The sequence below is a fragment of the Ursus arctos genome, unplaced genomic scaffold, assembly GCF_023065955.2.
Source record: "Ursus arctos isolate Adak ecotype North America unplaced genomic scaffold, UrsArc2.0 scaffold_1, whole genome shotgun sequence".
Taxonomy (NCBI): domain Eukaryota; kingdom Metazoa; phylum Chordata; class Mammalia; order Carnivora; family Ursidae; genus Ursus; species Ursus arctos.
In genome coordinates, this window is record NW_026622763.1 from 108,776,750 (window position 1) to 108,794,278 (window position 17,529).

The 17,529-nt window shown below is 49.0% G+C and overlaps 1 protein-coding gene across 6 annotated transcripts in view; it reads left to right on the top strand.

Moving 5' to 3' along the window:
• FARP2 (FERM, ARH/RhoGEF and pleckstrin domain protein 2) overlaps positions 1–17,529 on the top strand; it is a 108,155-nt gene that overhangs the window by 59,343 nt on the left and 31,283 nt on the right. For 3 of the 6 annotated variants that reach the window (XM_048214037.2, XM_048214036.2, XM_026490872.4), the window contains 5 exons: positions 6,576–6,665; positions 8,648–8,811; positions 9,124–9,192; positions 9,690–9,747; positions 12,217–12,469. In XM_048214037.2, the coding sequence (XP_048069994.1) occupies positions 6,576–6,665; positions 8,648–8,811; positions 9,124–9,192; positions 9,690–9,747; positions 12,217–12,469 (634 nt within the window). Of the gene's footprint in view, positions 1–6,575; positions 6,672–8,647; positions 8,812–9,123; positions 9,193–9,689; positions 9,748–12,216; positions 12,470–17,529 lie in introns of all 6 variants that reach the window. The other 3 variants (XM_026490852.4, XM_048214035.2, XM_048214033.2) reach the window with 1 other exon arrangement.

The following is a 17,529-nucleotide window of genomic DNA, read 5'->3' on the forward strand; positions in this document are numbered from 1 at the left end:
GATAGAGACAGCCAGCGAGAGAGGGAACACAAGCAGGGGGAGTGGGAGAGGAAGAAGCAGGCTCATAGCGGAGGAGCCTGATGTGGGGCTCGATCCCATAAAGCCGGGATCACGCCCTGAGCCGAAGGCAGACGCTTAACCGCTGTGCCACCCAGGCGCCCCTGACCCCCCCCCCTCTTGGGAGCCCTCTGGTCTGGCCTTTGCAAAGCTGTGGGCCTCCAGTTGCGCATAGACATCCTGCAAAGGCCTGCTCCGTGCTGACCACCATGGGAGGGTGTGTCCCGGGAGTCCAGGGGCTGCATTAGCAGCTCCTTCCTCTGTGGGCTCTTGTTAACCTATGGTCACCTAAACAGCTCAGCTGATCCAGGCCCCCATAGCCAAGCCACACGTGTTCTCTTTTTCTTTTCCTTTCTTTTTTTAACCTAGCCATCAAATTTTCAATTTCCTATTGGGGAAAAAAAAAATCTTATTTTGTAAACAGAATGTTAATTGTGTTCCATCATATACTGACTGACTGGTGGAGACCACACCAGGCACACTGAGTGAGTTGATGGACCCAGGGCCTTCCACACCTGCTTGCTCACATGACAGTTCCTGTATCGTGCAGAGATGAAAATCATACATCCACCCCAGTTGAGGTGGGGTAATTTTTCCAGAAAAGGATAAATAATTTGTAACTGGAAGAAGTTAAAAGCAGGGATTAGAGACTTCAAATTAAACACATTAGATGGTATTCATTTTTATTCCCTCAAACCCCCACCAGAATGACAATGAAGGAATTTTTTTTTTTAAGTTTAAACTAGTTAAGAACAAAGACTGGAAGAGGAAACCACGGAAGGTGAGTGTCAGCGATGTTTTGGAAGTTGGGAATTGGGCAGATGAGTAGGAACGGTGCAGAATAGGAAAGACTGAAATCCCACAGCCTGCAGTGGGAAGGGGGGGTCAGGCTGCTGTGTCCCCAAGAGTTAGGAGGGGTGCCTCTGAGGGCCTGGGGCAGGCTGGGGCTGGAAACAGCCTGACCTCATCTGCGGGAGGAGCAGGTGCGGCCCCTCTCTGTGCCGGGAGAGGACGGGGTCTTCCTCTCCGGGGTATGGCTCAGACGGTAGAGATGAAGTGCCCCACTCAGAGTGGAGGTTTAAGGGAAAGCCTCTAATCTCATGTTGCCACGAGCCCTCCCTATGTCTGCTCCCCTGGAATGGTGGCCAGGCTGACATCTTAGAGACAGGAGACTGTGATGTCCAGAAAGTCCACATGGCCTTATGGGAACCCTGCAGGTGTTGACATGGGGGCATCCCATGGTAACGGGCCTGGGTCCTTACCCCAGCCCACAAAGAGTCTCCAGCCAGCATTTTAGAGCCTTCTGTTTTAAAGACCTTCATTCGGAAATACTTTCAATCTTACAGAAAAACTGTAAGAATTAGAACAGCACATAGAGCCCCCATGTGCCTTAACCCCAGCTTTCACCCGTTCCAGTATCTTACACCTTTGCTTTGTGGTTTGCGCTTCCCCCTGGCATGCTTCCTCACCCCCCTCCATGTACACGCACAACCACACATGAACACACATGCACACACAACTCTTCTGAAGCATTTGAGAATGGGTTGTAGACTCCAGAACCCTTGACCACTGAAGCCATATATTTGTAAGAATAGAACATTCCCTTACCGTTATCACTGAGGCAGCTGATGTGCTGGTCATTTTCCAGTCTTGTCAGCCAGCCAGTCGATGTCCTCCTGGCTGTTATCCCTGCAGGACAGGGCCCAGTCTAAGACACGGCATTTAGCTGTCGCACCTGCCGTGTCCTTCCAGTTAGAGCATTTAATTTTTTTCTTTATCTTTTAGGACATGGACAGTGTTGAACACAGTCCTTTTTATTTTTAACAGGACGTTGTCCATTTGTGGTGTGTCGGCTGTTCTCCTGGGTTTAGATTCAGGAGACACAGTTCCAGCTGGGCCAGTACCCAGGTGCAGTCACGTCCTTGACAGGGACTCACGACTGAGACACCACAAGGCCTCACTGGTGGTGTGAATCTTGATTCCTGCTTTCCAGTCCTTAATTACTAGTCTTGGTTACTAGTTACTAGCTTTAGTTATTAGTTGCTGGTTATTATAGTTATTAGTTTTTCTCTTTGGACCAGTAAGCAGTCCGTGGAGAGACACCTTTAAGACCATGAGGTTATCCTGTCCCTCACCAGGTCGCCCCTAGATCTCTCACCCAGGGGCCAGCTGGTCACAGACTCTTGTAATCCTGGGGCCTCACTTTTAAACTCAGATAACCAAGGATCACCAGAAACTTGAGGACATCCTCTCTCTTCAAGGACAGATATCAAATTAGTGTTCAGAAGAAACAGAGCCTGTGCCAGGAATGGAATGGAGAAACACTGTAGAATCCTCAGAGAGGACGCCGTCTTCTGTCTGTCCCACGGGCAAGATACAGAAAACTCGCTTTACACTGTGTCATGCTAATGAGGAGTAGGAATCGGACGTGTAAAATTTTTGTCTTGTAATTTTAAATGGTAGCCTTACCTGTAATAGTAAAATATTGGTAATTGATGATCAAGAGGTTGGTTCATCCATATTATGAAATGTCAGTCAACTGCACAGAGAATGCGGAGGTTTTCTGTGTCGTGATATTAGGGTATTCAGATGCACTGTTGCACGGAGCAAAGATTCAAGTGTGTGTAGTTTGCTACTGCTTGTGGGGAAAAGAGGGAGAATGACACACTCTTTACACCATACAAAATAAACAGGTGGCATTAATAGCCACTGGGAAGGAAAGGCAGCTGCAGGCTTTGGGAGTGGGTGAGAAGGGGCTTTTCCCTGCAGACTCATCCTTGTACCTTGAGGTTTTGAACTTTGTTGATGTATTACGGCCTTAAGTTTTCCGGAAAGCCTCATAGAAGAGAAAACCTGCATCTCTGAAACATGAGAGGTGTGCAGTCACAGGGACACACGGAGGACAGGAGCACTTGCGGATCTAGAAATGTGGTAGCAGAAAGGACCGTGCTTCAGAGTGAGGCTGTCCGGAACATGAAGTTGAGAAAATCTCCACAGAGCAGATAGAGGACTCATGATGCAGGAGGAAAGTGCCAATTCAGCACAGAAGACCCAACATCCAGCTCCCAGGAGGCCCAGAGGCCACAGCCCAGAGCAACGGAGGAAACCATTACAGAAATCATGTGAGAAACGTGTCCAGAACTTAAGGCACGAGTGTCCATATTGGAAGCGCCTACACGTTCCTAGTATAGTGGATGAGTAAAGATCACTGCAGGACACACCAGCATGAGATGTCAGGATGGAGGAGAGGACCATAGAGCTCCCAGGAGGAGAGGGAAGGAAATGGTATCTGGCTTGTCAGGGGCAACACCAGAAGCTGTGAGACGACGGGGCAGGCAGTGGTGCAGAACATGAAAGAAAATCATTTCCCACCCAGGATCCTCTGCCCAATCTAACATGACTTCTGTGCAGAGGAAATAAAAGCATTTTCCAGATATGCAGTTTTTCAAAGGTTTGACTGCTGAGCACCCTTTAAAGCACATGACCAGAGGAGATAACAGACCAGGAACAGCAGCAGAGAGGGGCCGCACGTTGGAGGCCGGGCCCAGGGAGCACCCATCAGCACACAAGCAGCATGGAGAGAATTGTTTCCTGGATCAGACCCCACTGAAGAGTTTAAAACTCTGCAGGGATGGGGCGCCTGGGTGGTACAGTCAGTTGAGCGTCTGGCTCTTGGTTTCAGCTCAGATCCTGATGTCAGAGTCATGAGGTTGGGTGCCACGTCAGGCTCCACGCTCAGTGCAGGGACTGCTTGGGGTTCTGTGTCTCCTTTTCCCTCTGCCCCTCCCATTTGTGCTCTCTCTTTCAAAAAAAATAAATCTAAAAAAAATTCTGCAGGAGCATCTGGGCTGAATTTATGATAGGAACACAGAAAATTGAATAAATGGAAAGAGGCACTTAGTATCTCAGGGAGAATTGAAAGTAAAGGACCAAAATAGAGTCATGATTCACCATGACTCAACCTGTGAGAAGTACTCACATGATCAGTAATATAAAAACCAGATTTAATATTCAGCCTCCGTGGAGCAGGTGTGGGAGGGCTCAGGAGGCCGGGTCTCCAGCAGGAGCGGAGCTGCTAAAGGGAGTGCTGTCTCAGCAAGAGGGCCCAGAATGGCTGGGTTTTGTCTCAAGCCTTCCTAGACGCTTATAATTATGCCATGGATTACTGGATAAAAATTAAAATGAAAGCATTAGCCCTGAGTGTTTACAGCCAGCGGCTCAGTTTTAAAAGTTGAAAAGTCTCAGAGTCTGTCAAGGTGAGGCAGAGTCCATGAACACTCCAGTCGTGATCGGGTTTTGTTTCTCCTTTTGACTTGTGACAGTGGTTAAAACCCTGGAATATAACGTCTTTTTCATTTTGACCAAAAGAGAAAGTGGAAAGGTGAGCAGGCTGACAGCACAGTGCGAGGCCTCTCGCAGCTGGTCTGTGTCTGTCTTGGGGGGCACAGTCTCTGCCTCGCTCACAGTCCCTGCCCAGGCACGTAAACCGTGTCTGGGGTTAAAAGTGGCCGGGGTGCGGGGGAGGGCACGGGAGGGATGTTTCTGGGTTTTTTTGTTGATGTTCTGTATTTGGGTTATTTTTGGTTTTTTGTTTGCTTTTTTTGATAACATAGTTGAAAATTTGAGCAGAAAGTAGAGTGATTAGTGTTTGGGCAGTAGTTGGAAATCTGGGATGCTTCAGTTCTCATGTAGACTGGAACATTCCTATCTGGGTTTTCAGGACACCTCTTAACTTGGGAGTTGTTTTCACGGAGATGTAAATCACAGACGATAAAGTTTACCATTTTCCAGTATATATTCATTTCTTCTTAGTGTGTTTACAGAATCACGCAGCCATCGCCCTGTGTAATCCGGAGTGATTTTAATCACCCACTGCCCGCCCTGACCTCCACTAAGCTGCACCCTGCCTCGGGCTCTCCTCCTTCTGGGTTCCGCACCTAAACCGGGTCCTCGCACCTGGCTTCTTCCTTTGTTTTCAGAACAGGTCCGCATGGTGGCGTGTGTCAAGTCCTATCCCCTTTTAAATTTGAAGGTTTTTGGAGTTTCCGAAGGGAAACTTCATTCCCTACTTACTGCCCCCATCTCAAGTTTGCAGAGAAGAGTGAATGATCATGATGTAGAGTAGAGGGGAGAACACCAGGAAGATATCTCAAAACATTGAATTTTTATTCTGAAACAATTCAAAGCTTACAGAAAAGTTACAAGAACAGTACAAAGAACTTCTTCACCCAAGACCTCCATCCAGATTTCACCAGTTGCCCTAATCTTGTTTGTTGCAAGAGATCCAATCTAAGGTCAAGCACCATGCCCTGTCATCTGCTCTTTCCAGTCTGGAACATTCTTCCTTCTTTCCCTGATTCTCATGATTACAGGCCAGTCATTCTGTGGAATGACCATAGTATGGGCTTGTTGAATACCTGCTGATGATCAGGCCCTAGGCTAAGCTTCTTGGGTAAATCACGGAAGTGACAATGTTCCTAGTAGGGCTGCGAGGTAGCCCGCAGTGCCATCTGTCCCATTGCCGGCGGTGTCAACATTAAGCACTCGGTCAGACGGCGTTTGACAAGCTGCTCTACTGCAAAGTTACTTTTTGTCCTTCGTGATAAATAAGCCTTTTGTGGAGAGAGAATTTGAAGCCATGTATATGTCTGGACATATACAAAAGCCATGTATATGTCTGGCTGGATTACTCTGATGGCTGCCAAATGGTGACTTTTTTAATGCCATTTTTTGTGCTCCTGGAAGGGTTTTCTCTCTGCTCTCTTACTTCGTATCACTGTGGACTCGTGGATTTGTATTAGAGTCGCATCACAATTTGAGTTATGACAATTCGGGTTATACTCTGACACTTGATAATCTGCTGCTGTCACTATTTATGTTGATCTGTGAATTGTCCCTCACTGGCCCTTGGACATCCCCCCAAGTACTCGCTTGTGTCCGGTGGGCACGTCCCATCCCGTTGAGCACTTGTTTACTTTCCTAGACAACAAGATATTTCAGGGTGAGTTTGTGCTTTGCCCACTTCACCCCAAAGACTGAAGAGCCCTGGTCTTTCCAGTGAAGTGTTGTATCTAGAAGCCAAGACCCATGTACACTCAGCGTGCCCGTTGCTGCTCCGAGCGTCAGGAGTTCACGCCACCAGCTCCCACTCCAGGGCAGCGTCCCACAGCCCAGCCCAGCATTCTCCCCTCCTGCAGCAAGAATCCCAGCTCTGCTCCCACCCTGCCTGGCCACCACCATTACTCCTCCTGACCACCCTCTTTGTTCAATATTGGAATTGATAAAAAGTAATTTGTAAGAAAGTCTTATCAAAGAAATGAAGTTACCCTCCTAAATTCCTATGTTTAGTATGGACACTTTAATTCAGAATCATCCCAGATATAATTATAAAATGTCAAGTGCATCGCTGTGCCATCTGGCAAGGTTGTAATGTAAACATTCTCTAGTTCATGAAAAGTTGTGTCTGTGTGTGTGTCTGGGTTACCGATGTGTCTGAGTGTTCATCTCTTGAATTTCAGGGCACCACTAAAATTAACACTTTCAACTGGTCCAGGGTCCGGAAACTCAGCTTCAAGAGGAAAAGGTTTCTCATCAAACTGCACCCAGAGGTCCGTGTAAGTATGATTTCAAGCACTTTCTGAATTACAAGAGAATTTATTCTCCTAGAATATTGACTTGGTAATTATTTTATGAATCACTTCCACATTATGCCGCAAGAATTTAAGGACGGGATTTGGACTTGGGGTGTGGAAGGGCTTTGGGTAATCTGCCCAGTAGGTCTTGCTACTGAGCGCGGGTCAGCGTCACTGAGGGACTGCTGACACCACTCATCGCTGGGCCGGCTTTCAGGTTCAGCAGGTCTGTGGTGAGAGAGAGAAGCTCGTATTGAGAACAGTACGTTGATTGCAGCATCTTTGTTCTCTAGGTCAGGAGGCTGAGACTCGAGGTATTTAACTGTGATCTGAAGCCCTATAGCAGATTAGCATTCGAGCTTCTGTCCAGAGTAAGGGATGTTCCCAGTATTCTCACGTATTCAGAAATTGACCTTTCGTTAGCTCTAATTGGAGAAGGCTTGATTTTCAGAAAATAAATACTCCTTCCTTTTGAGATTTTCAGTCGATAAAATAATAATTACATGTGAATTTGCTGAAATGGGTAAAGATGGAAAATAGTACATGTCTATACAGTCTGATAGGAAAAATCCAGTACTTGAAGAAATGCGAAGGTGTCCGCGTTGGTACATTCCCAGTGCACAGAGGAGGTTAGGGACTGAGAGCAGATTAGCCGCGCCGCTGTGGGGGGAGGCTGACGAGGCTGTCTCCGCGCAGACCCACTGGGAGTGGTGGGCAGAGAGGCTCTCCCTAAGCTTCTGAAAGGTGCTCTGTCAGCCAGAGCTTTGGTCACACAGCAGGTGCACGTGCTGCATGCATGTTTACTTTCTGTAGAAGCACGAAAGGGTGGCTTGTTTCTTTTTCTTTTCTTTTCTTTTCTTTTTTTTTTTTTTTAAGATTCTATTTATTTATTTGACAGAGTGACATAGAGTGAGCACACAAGCAGGGGGAGCAGCAGAGGGAGAGAGAGAAGCAGGCTTTCTGCTGCTGAGCAGGGAACCTCATGCAGGGTTCAATCCCGGGACCCTGGGATCATGACCTGAGCCCACAGTGACACTTAACTGAGTGAGCCACCCAGGCACTCTGGACGGCTTAGTCCTTATTCAAATATTTGTTGTAGGAATGAAAGGAGAGTCTAAGGAATACTAAAAACATACACAAAATGCAGGTAAAGGGCTGCTCTTTTCTCTGAGTGCAAGAACTATTTCTGGTGCGGTTCTGACAAGCTAGGAAACAAGGGGGATCGCTGCTCCGGCACACTGAGGCTCAGAGTCACAACGACACCTGCCCGTGTCAGAGTTGCAGCTTGTATCCCTCAGCACTTAGATTTCAAAGACTGAATATAGGAGTCCAAGTAGGATAGTCTTTCTGGAAGGTAATTCGGTAGTATGTCACAGGGCTCAAAAATGTGCATTGTTGGGACACCTGACTGGCTCTGTTGGCAAATTGACCCTAGGGTCATGAGTTCGAGCCCCATGTTGGGTGTAGAGATTACTTAAAATAAATAAATACCATTGTTTTAATGTGCATTATTTTAAGCTCAGTATAACATTTCTAAGAATCTGAGGAATAACTATGAGAGAGAACTCAGTAGTGAGCCTTTGAAACTGTGTGTCCTGGACATCCAGAACTTCCCCAGAACCCCACAGGAAAATGATTGAGCAATAGCATATGAATACTTGTCTGACAGAGAAGACGCCCTGGTTTGCTGGGTGCTGTGTGTCACCAGGGTACACTTGTAAATGTCAGCAGTTGTGGAACCGTGGCTGACTGCATTCTTCCGATAATTTCTGCAGTGCCTATGTATATACTGCTTTTCTTCTCTTAAATGTAAATGGCACCGGAAGTCTTTATAGATAACTTTCAGAAAAATATATTTTCCTAATTTTTAACATTGGAATAAATAGCCTGTTATCTGAATGCTTCCTCAGTGTTTTTCTTGAATTAGTTACTTTTGAACCTTTGTGTTTTGTTTCTAGGGACCTTACCAGGACACACTAGAGTTCTTGTTGGGCAGTAGAGATGAATGCAAGAACTTCTGGAAGATCTGTGTGGAGTATCACACCTTCTTTAGACTCTTTGACCAACCTAAGGCCAGAGCTAAAGCCGTCCTCTTCAGCAGGGGCTCGTCCTTCAGATACAGGTACGGCAGCACCACCCACGCGGGCTCTGGCGGCTTTGTGGGCTGAGGCTGTGGGTGTCCCTGTAAAAAGCAAGTGCTGTGAAATGTGTCAGAGAATTACATGCAGCTAGGAAAGGTGGCAAAAGCATATCAAGTAAAACAATGGAAAAAATAGCTTCGATAGGAACTGTAGAAAATCAGTTATGCTTCCTACAAAGCATAGCTTTAAAACAGATGTGTGAACTTAGAGGATCGGCAAGTGTTACTTTGCCTCTGTGGAAAATTAATGCTGTTATTGGTTCTTTTCTTTAAAATCTGAACCTTTATTCACAGTGGAAGAACTCAGAAACAGCTGGTGGATTATGTCAGAGACAGTGGAGTAAAGAGAGTTCCGTATGATAGGTAAGCACTATGGTCTTTATGCTGTGAAGTATGTGCCTTTCAAATCAGGAATACACACATTTTGACCTTGATCTGAACAGACGTCCTCTTACAGACATGAGCCTGTACTTTGACCCTGGAGTCACATTAGCTTTGGAGGTAGTGGGTGAGCATGGCGGTGCAGGTAGTGCGTGCAGCCTTGGCCCCGCCGCCGAGGCTCTGTGTGTAGTCTGGCTCACGTAGGAGGTTTTCATGTAGCGTGGTAGCTTCTGAATCCGAAAATGCATCTTGCTTTTTTGCATGTGGAGTTTTTCTTCGATGTGGGGGATCCTTTTACCTCTTCTACAGCATCTGTTTTTTATTTGCGTTCTTGCCTTCTGCCACCCGCGTGTTTCTAGCTGGACGCCTGTGGCATGTTCTCAGACCTTAGCCCCATTCTTCCCCAGGGCACGGCTGTCCTCAGCACAGGTACCAGGAGAGGCGGGCGTGGTGGCTCACACCTTGTTCTCTGTTTGCAGAAGACACAGCAAGACTCGGATGTCTGTTCGTGCTCTGACTGCAGACTTGCCAAGGCAGGTTAGTCCTTCTGGTTGAAGCACACATGACGTTAATCACCTGCGCACTCCTTTGGAGGATAAGCTGGCACTGCTGTAACAGGAGTCTTAGAGTCAGTCCTGCTGTTTACATGGAGAGTCCAATCCTGGGGCTGTTTGCACAAGAGGAGTCCTAAGTAAGGAGAAAGCTTTGTGCATCGAGACGTGCGTTACGGTGTTTTTGTGACACTAGAAATCCGGAACACTACCGCCTGTGCTGGGTGACTCACTAGCACAGTACTGGGTGTGCCCATTCAATGAGGAGTGCTCGAAAACCACTAACGGTCTCGTTTTAGGAGAACAGTATATGGCTGTGGACACACGAGAATGGGTTGGCAGATGAAACTAGCAGGTTGCAAAGCGGCCTGTATAATAAGGTCCTCATTCTGAGCTGAAGTGACAAATAGATGCCCAGAGAGGATGGGCCAGAGGCATAACCCTCAGAGTCCCGTGTCCTCTCTGAGTGACAGGGCTCCAGGCAACTTTATTTTCTCTTCGTACTCTTAGTTTTCTGCAGTGGGCTCACACTGCTTTTTGTTTTCAGGAGAACAAATGTATGAATATTACCTTTATAAAAGCTTGCAACAGTGTAAAATGCCAGCTTAGGAAACTAGTTTACTTAATTAAACTATATTTACGGAGTGAGGTTTTTTTGCTGATATGCTAAGGGTAAAAAGCAGGAAACAAATTTATATCTATGTTTGGCATGATTACAACCATTAAAGCAAGGGCACACACGCAGGTGCACGCAAATACTTCACAGAAAAATACTCGGCCCCCGTGTCCAGAGTGTGGAGGCAGTGGACAGAGCCGGTGTGGCCGGACATGCTTCCCAGCTGCCCCAGTAGAAGCTTCCTGTTTTCAGGTTTGCATGTCAGCTTCCACAGCTTCCATTACACTCGCTGTCACCGTGAGATGTCGTCACTGCCCGCTCAGTAGCTGGAGTTTCATGTGGATGATTTTTTATTTCTGCACAATGTTAGTTTTTGTTGGCAGTTGGTCATTCATATTGTTACGGTATTTCCAGAAGCTACACATGCACCTCACCTATCAAAGCTCATGTGTCCCAAACTTTTTAAATTGGATCTTTTGAATAAAAATGTTCTTTAGCTCTTCTAGGTATGTTTCCTATTTAGGAATTTTTTACTAAATCAGTTGAAATTAAAAGAATTTATTTTTGTTTTTTTAACAAAGCTCAACTTTTTGAATAGTCTAAAAGAGTATGCATGGGACCGGGGATGTACTGTATGGTGACTAACATAATATAATACAAAATCATTTAAAAAAATAAAAAAATAAAAAAAAATAAAAAAAAATAAAAGAGTATGCATGGGGGCACCTGGCTGGCGTAGTTGGGAGAGCCGTGCACCCCTTGACCTGGAGGTCGTGAATTCGAGCCCCACGTTGGGCGTGGAGGCTATTTAGAAAATAAAATAGTATGAATATATAGCATGAATATCTAAAAATTGCATTTAAACTTTCAGTTCTGATATTGTCTTTTAAAAACCACAAGAGAGTGTTGACTTTGGTTGAATGATGAGGAAAAAGTGATGTGATGAGCACCTGAGCAGATTCACCTGTGCCTGAGAGCTGCTGTTTTGTTTCTGGTCGGTCACCACTGTGGCTTCTTCCTCAGCACTCAGCCGTGCTGCACACTGCTCCTCACACCCGAGTGACTCAGGACTGTTGGTTGATACTTTGGTCTAAACATGCTCTCGATGGTGATGTGCATGTACGAGTCATTCGGAGCTTCCTGGAGGCGTGACTGTGTCTTGTGAGGGCTCGCTCTGTGTCCCTGCGTGTGCGGCTGCGAGTGAGGGCCAGGCTCCCCCACCTCTAAGCCTCTTCTCGGTCGTGCTGGGCGCCGCACCGGCACTGCCGAAATGCCTCGCGCTCCTGGGCCGCTGGCCTTCATTGCCCATGTGAACGTACCAATGCACTCCGTCGCTCCCTGGCAGTGACCTGCTGAGCAGTGAGTGCCAAGTGCAGCAGAATCTGGATGTGTGTCCCCTGTGGGTGCTTTGCTTTAGGGTCTTGTTAGCCGAGTGGTAATGGCTCACACCCTCTGGCTGTGATTTGCTCCCCAGAAATGAAGAGCAACCAGCATGTCCTCGTGCAGCTTCAGGATGACACGGGACACCCGGGAGACATGAGTGCGCATGGCTAGGTTTTCACGATGGAAATTTTCTTCATTGTAGACATTTAATAACATAGGAGAAAAAATGAAATTATAAGGGATTTTAAACAGATGATCCTGGGTCCTTTTGGAATCCTGTCTGTATTTACAAATCTTCAGTTCTAATGGGGAAAGTCTGGTCAATTGCCCTTCTTAGCAGAGGCTGAGATAGAAATGTGTGGACATACTAGCTTGGGTCCAGTTAGCTCTGCAACTTTCTAATGGTAATTTGTAATTTTATGTGTTCCTTTTTTCTTCTTCACTTGTGATCCCCAGAGCATCTCATTCACCGAGGGCATGAGGACTTCTGCGTCCCCATCTTCAACAAACGCCTCCTTCTGTTCGGTTCCTACATCCCCTCTGGCCCCTCGAGGCCCACCCGATTTCAAAGACAGCAGTGGCTCCCTCACAGAGCCCCAGGCTCCTGATGCCAAAAGGCCAGCCGCAGAGAGGAGCACCGGAGCAGCAGCCGACAGCGACACCCGATGGGCCCAGTCCCCCGGGCCCCCTGCGCTGCAGCCTTGTCAAGGTGTTGGGTTTTGTCGTGTTGTCAGGAGTTGTAGCCCCAGCCGTTCTGTGGGGCGGAGTCACGACACCACTGTAGACCTAGACGCAGGGGGTGCTGGCAGGGAGCGCAGAGCCTCTGGGAAAAGCAACCGTGGGGGTGGGGGTGGCAGTGGCTTGGTCATGGGCTCAGCACCCCACACAGGGGAGCCTCCGCACAGCCGGCAGGGCAGTGTAGGGGGGCCTGTTTTCACATTGACAAACACCCGGCTACAGGTGTCTGAGGAGTTCATAGACGATGACCCGGCAGACATCTCTTTCTTCGCCGGAGGCTCAGAGGCCTTTTCCTTCCCTTACTGTGCTCTCGCCCCACAGGCTCCTTCCTGTGCTCACCCAGGCTCTGCCCCATCCAGCCCAGGCAGGTACCCCACTGACGCCATGCACATGCGTGTAGAACACGGTTTTGGATTTGAGGGAGAGGGTGGCTTTGGTGGCGATGTGCACCCCTCAGACACGTCCGAGCTGTTTGAGGTGAAAGCACAAGCCAGCCTGATGCACAGCCTGCTGAGCCCCTCGGAGACCAGCTCGCTGAGGAACAACCAGTCCGAGAACAGCTCCCTCAGCAACCTGCCACTGCACGGTGGATTGTCTGTGCGTACCCCCAGCTCGGCCAATCAGTCCGAGGCCAGCTCCATGGCCAACTTCCCAGCCTGCTCGGTCCGCTCCGAGGCCAGCTCAGCCTTCCAGCTCTCGGACATAATCGACCAGTTAGAGCAGCTCAGCTACCCACCCACCACAGCTGAGGACTCCAGCAGTACAGACACAGATTCCTGGGGTGCAGAGGCCGGGGCCCCCCTAGACGTGAGCCTTTTCTTCAGCAACCCTTTTGCGCAGACGAGTGGAGAGAGAGTCATTTTCGATTTGCAGAGCATAAAGAATTTGACTCCCGGAGAGCGGATAGATAAAAACCCGTCTTGACCAGTGCTGGGCTCCCTTACGGGATGACCCAGCCACACACCCAAGTGCAGTGAGCGCAGATTGTTGGCTTTTAGACATAGGAAGGGATTCTGTGTTTGGGGCTAGATATTCCTCTTTTTCCTAATCCTCTGATTATCTGTTTTGAATGTTGAAGGATAAAACTTTTGCTTAGAATGATGTTAAAAGGCTTAAGATAGTTAAGTATTTCTGGCTCGGGACTGATCAGTTAGTCTTTACAGCTTTATTTTTCTGGCATATGCTTTGGTTCAACTAAAAACTGGTGCTATACATGCTGAATGTTCCACGGTTCTGATTCACACTGACCTTTAATGGGGTATGTGGACTATGCCTCCTGCTGCTCATGCTTCACGGGGGTGGGGGTTCTGTTTGATTTGTCCAGCCACCGCACGAAATCTCAAGGATGCCCTGCAGAACCCAGACCCTGGGAAAGGCCGTGGAGGCCGCAGCTTCCTGCCTGCCGGGCTCTCCGGCTGCACGTGGCAGGGTCCCTGGCACGGCCCGGGGTGCTCTCTGCGCCAAAGGCTTCGTCCGCTAACTTTAGACTCAGATGTAGTGCTATGTTTAGTTAGTGGGCTTGGAGAAGCTTTAAAATGCAATGTAAGTTTGAACTGTTTTCTTCAGAACCAGACGCATCAATCTGCCTGAGGGTTGGTGTGCAAGCTCTCCCCAGAGCTGTCTCCTTCAGACCCAGGGAGTGGGTTGCTCACCCCAGGAGCTCTGCTCATGTCAAAGCCTTGTGTTCTCTCTCTGTGGGAATGTCGTTTCCTTCAGGTCAGGTGGCTTATGATACACAGTCCCCAGCTGTTCTTAACAGGCCCCGTCATGGACTGTGTCTGTTCCCGAGGCCTTGGGAAAGGTCACGTGAGCAGATGGGCTGAGGTGGCCTTGCCCACCAGGCGGGGACATCTGCCAGTGCCGTGGCCTGCACCACTGTGAAGTCAGGGCTTCTGCCCACGGCACAGACTGTCCCCGTCTGTGGATATCAGAGGAGAAGCCTGGACACACACTGTTGACTTTGCCAAATAAGTCCACAGTTTTGTTTTTTGGGTATCTGTAGCTTTTTCCTTCTGGTCCCATCTAGTGGAGCAGTGTTAAAGGCTAAGTTTCTTAAATGTCCCTCAGTAACTACAGGCCTCCCCTCTGTTCCTGTGTGCAGGACCTCGAATGCTCTGCCTTGGGGACACGTGAGCGCACACCGAGTAGCCCGCCGTCTGTTGCAGGAGCACAATCTTCCTTTTGTCATCAGTGTTGATTGGACACCAGCAGAGGCTTTTTGCTGAATGAATGTATAGATTTTCCGTGTTTGTAGCTGCTTAAACCTACGCCACAGTCTCATTACTGTGGTCAGGGGGCCAGTGCATGGCATGTGCCCTCCTCACTTACCCCACCCCTTATCCCTGAGGCCTGCCCTCCGTGCAGTGTGAAGGCGTCGTGGCACTCCGTGTCGGCTGACTAGTGTCTATGGAGAGATGCCGTGACCTGGGGGGAGGGGCAGTGGGCGGGACATTTAGGAACCACGGGGTGGAAGAGCATGTTCCAGACACTTTGTTTCCCCTTGGTGTCACTCAGCAAACCACCTTGGATCTGTGCAGTGAGGAGTTACTCGCTGTTATGTGTGCAATGTTTTTCCTAGACCTTAGTCGTCAGAATGGCTCCCTCTCTTCTAATGAATGTGCCTGGCGTTGCCCTCAGCCAACCTAAGTTGTCGTGTGTCCAGTGTCTGGGCAGCAGGCCCCACGGGGGTGGGTTTGAGCCACCCCTGCTCCCTGGCACAGCCAGGGCTGTGCACAGCGGCAGGTGCCTCCTCACCCTCTCGTCCTGGAGGTTCTAAGTACCCGCTGCTCTCCCGACAGCTTCTGCCGGGCCTTCCTGTAAAGGGCTGTTGTTTCTTCAATGAAACTTCATTTTCTGGAGTTCATTTTTTAGCTTTTTATTTAGAAAGTTTGCAAAATATGCAAAAGCAGAACGGGGAGCAAACACAGCCCTGCCACCCCCCATCCATCAGCGTTCCCAGAGGCGGACCCTGTGCATGGCCTCCGTCCTTTTCCTTCTCCTCCGTGTTTGGTGCTGTAGCACTTTCGTGTGTGACTGTCCTCAGAACTTCTGTGTGCACCTCTGGAGCTCGAGGACACCTCCTCGCATGGCACTACAGTCACAGAATCCGTAACCCCTTGTTGTCCTCTAATACAAGAGACGTACTTGAATTCGCCCTGTTGCCTAAAGTGCCTGTTAATACCCAGTGTATTCAAATTGGGCTCCAAACACAATCCGCTCACTGCACGTGGCCGTGACCACTCTTCCCATCTCATCTTGTTGAGAAGACCCCCACTTCGTGCCAGTGGGAGAAGCTGGGCCCCTGGTCCTGGCTCGTGTCCCTGCCTGTGCCACCACCTCTCTGCCCCTCCCCTGCTTCTCTGGAGGCTGGACCCAGAGCTGCACGGACCCTGGACCACACACCCTCCCCCACACCCTCCATCGCCCCACATCCCCCACGTGGCCGGGGCCTCCACACGCGGGCAGCACATGGGGCAGCACGGCTCTGACGCTAGCCCAGCGCCTCAGACGCTCCGTGGGCACCACCGGAGCGGGCGTTACATCCAGATTCCTCTGGAGACATTTGTAAGAGCTTTTCTTTTCTTTTCTAATACGTTTAAGTTTGCAGATTTCCCTTTCTAGGGAAGCCAGTTACTTGGAAACCAGTCGTGCCTCTCCTTGGAGGTGCCTGCCGCTCGTGCCTCCCTCCCCTTTTGCATCTGGGTGAATCGTAACCCCCACCTGGAGGAAATTTTTGAGAGACCACGGAAAGTGAGCCCGAAGGACACTTAATGCTGCGAATAGCAGGCAGTTTAGGCAGCGACATTCTGTTTTATCTTAGTAAGAGATGGTTTACCATAAATACTGAGACCTCTGGGACGGTTCAGATTGAGGGTCAGTACTTCCTGAAGCAGCATTGGGTCTTTCTTTTGTTTGCTTATGGCTATGGACACAGTTGCCTTGTCTGCGGAAGCCCTCGTGTTGCGCAGCGGTTCTGTGCGTGCCGGATTCTAGGATGAATGTTCGTATCTCAGACATGCAGAGTGGTAGCCGGCACGTCTTACGTCCGGAGCCAGTTTGCTGAGTGTGCAGTTGAAAAGCTGAGTGCTGACAGTTTTCTCCTTGAACGTGCTGCCCTCTTTGGCCAGACGCAGGCCTCACCTCCGACAGGAGGGGCGCCCGCCCGCCCTGCACAGCCGGGAGCCTAGGGGCCACAGGCCGACAGCTGCCCTGCCACAGACAGTGCTGACTGCCCCTGGTGAGTCTGCCTCACAGAGCCCACCTGCTCTAGGCAGACTAGTTATTTTATTAGTTATCAAGCCTATTTTTGTATTTAAGTTTCCCAAGTCCAAGTATTTTATGTAAGCCAGTATATGAGTATCTAAAGTTTAATAACAGTAAAGTTTCGGTTTAGTGAGATTGACCGCACTCAAACAGCCAATGCTGTGTACTGTGTAACTTCTTACATCGCAGGTGTGGACGTGCGGCTCTTCTGTACTCCAGAGGGATTCTCTAAGTATGAGATTCGGTTAGGACTCCCCTTTCCACGTAGCACAGTGCAATCGTGTGATCGACACAAAAGAGTGAATTGGTGTCGGGTGTACAGCAGTGATTGGACAAATCTGATCGTGAGCTGTGTCCCCACACAACCTCCTGGCAGTCCCATGGACCATATTCCCCATGCTGTCCCTTTTATCCCCGTGACAACACACATTTTTAAAATAATAGTAACAGTAGATGGATGGACGATAAAAATAAGACCTCAAACCGTTCAGGGGGAAATCTGTAGCTCTGTTGGCCAGGTCGTTCCCCTGTGTTGTTCACAAAGTCCTTTCTGAATCACGCTGTGTAGTCATCCTTTGGTTTTCGGTACAAGCTCCTCCATGGGCAGCCCTGCCGGAGTCACTGTGAGCACCCCTCACGCTGTGGCTGTGGTCCCGTGGTACCCACACAGTGCGTGAGCCACGTCCCTGTGTGCGTGTGTTTGTGTGACGTTCGGTGTAGCGCCTGTAGTCTTCAAGGTACGCTTACCCCTCCTGCTTCATGGAACAT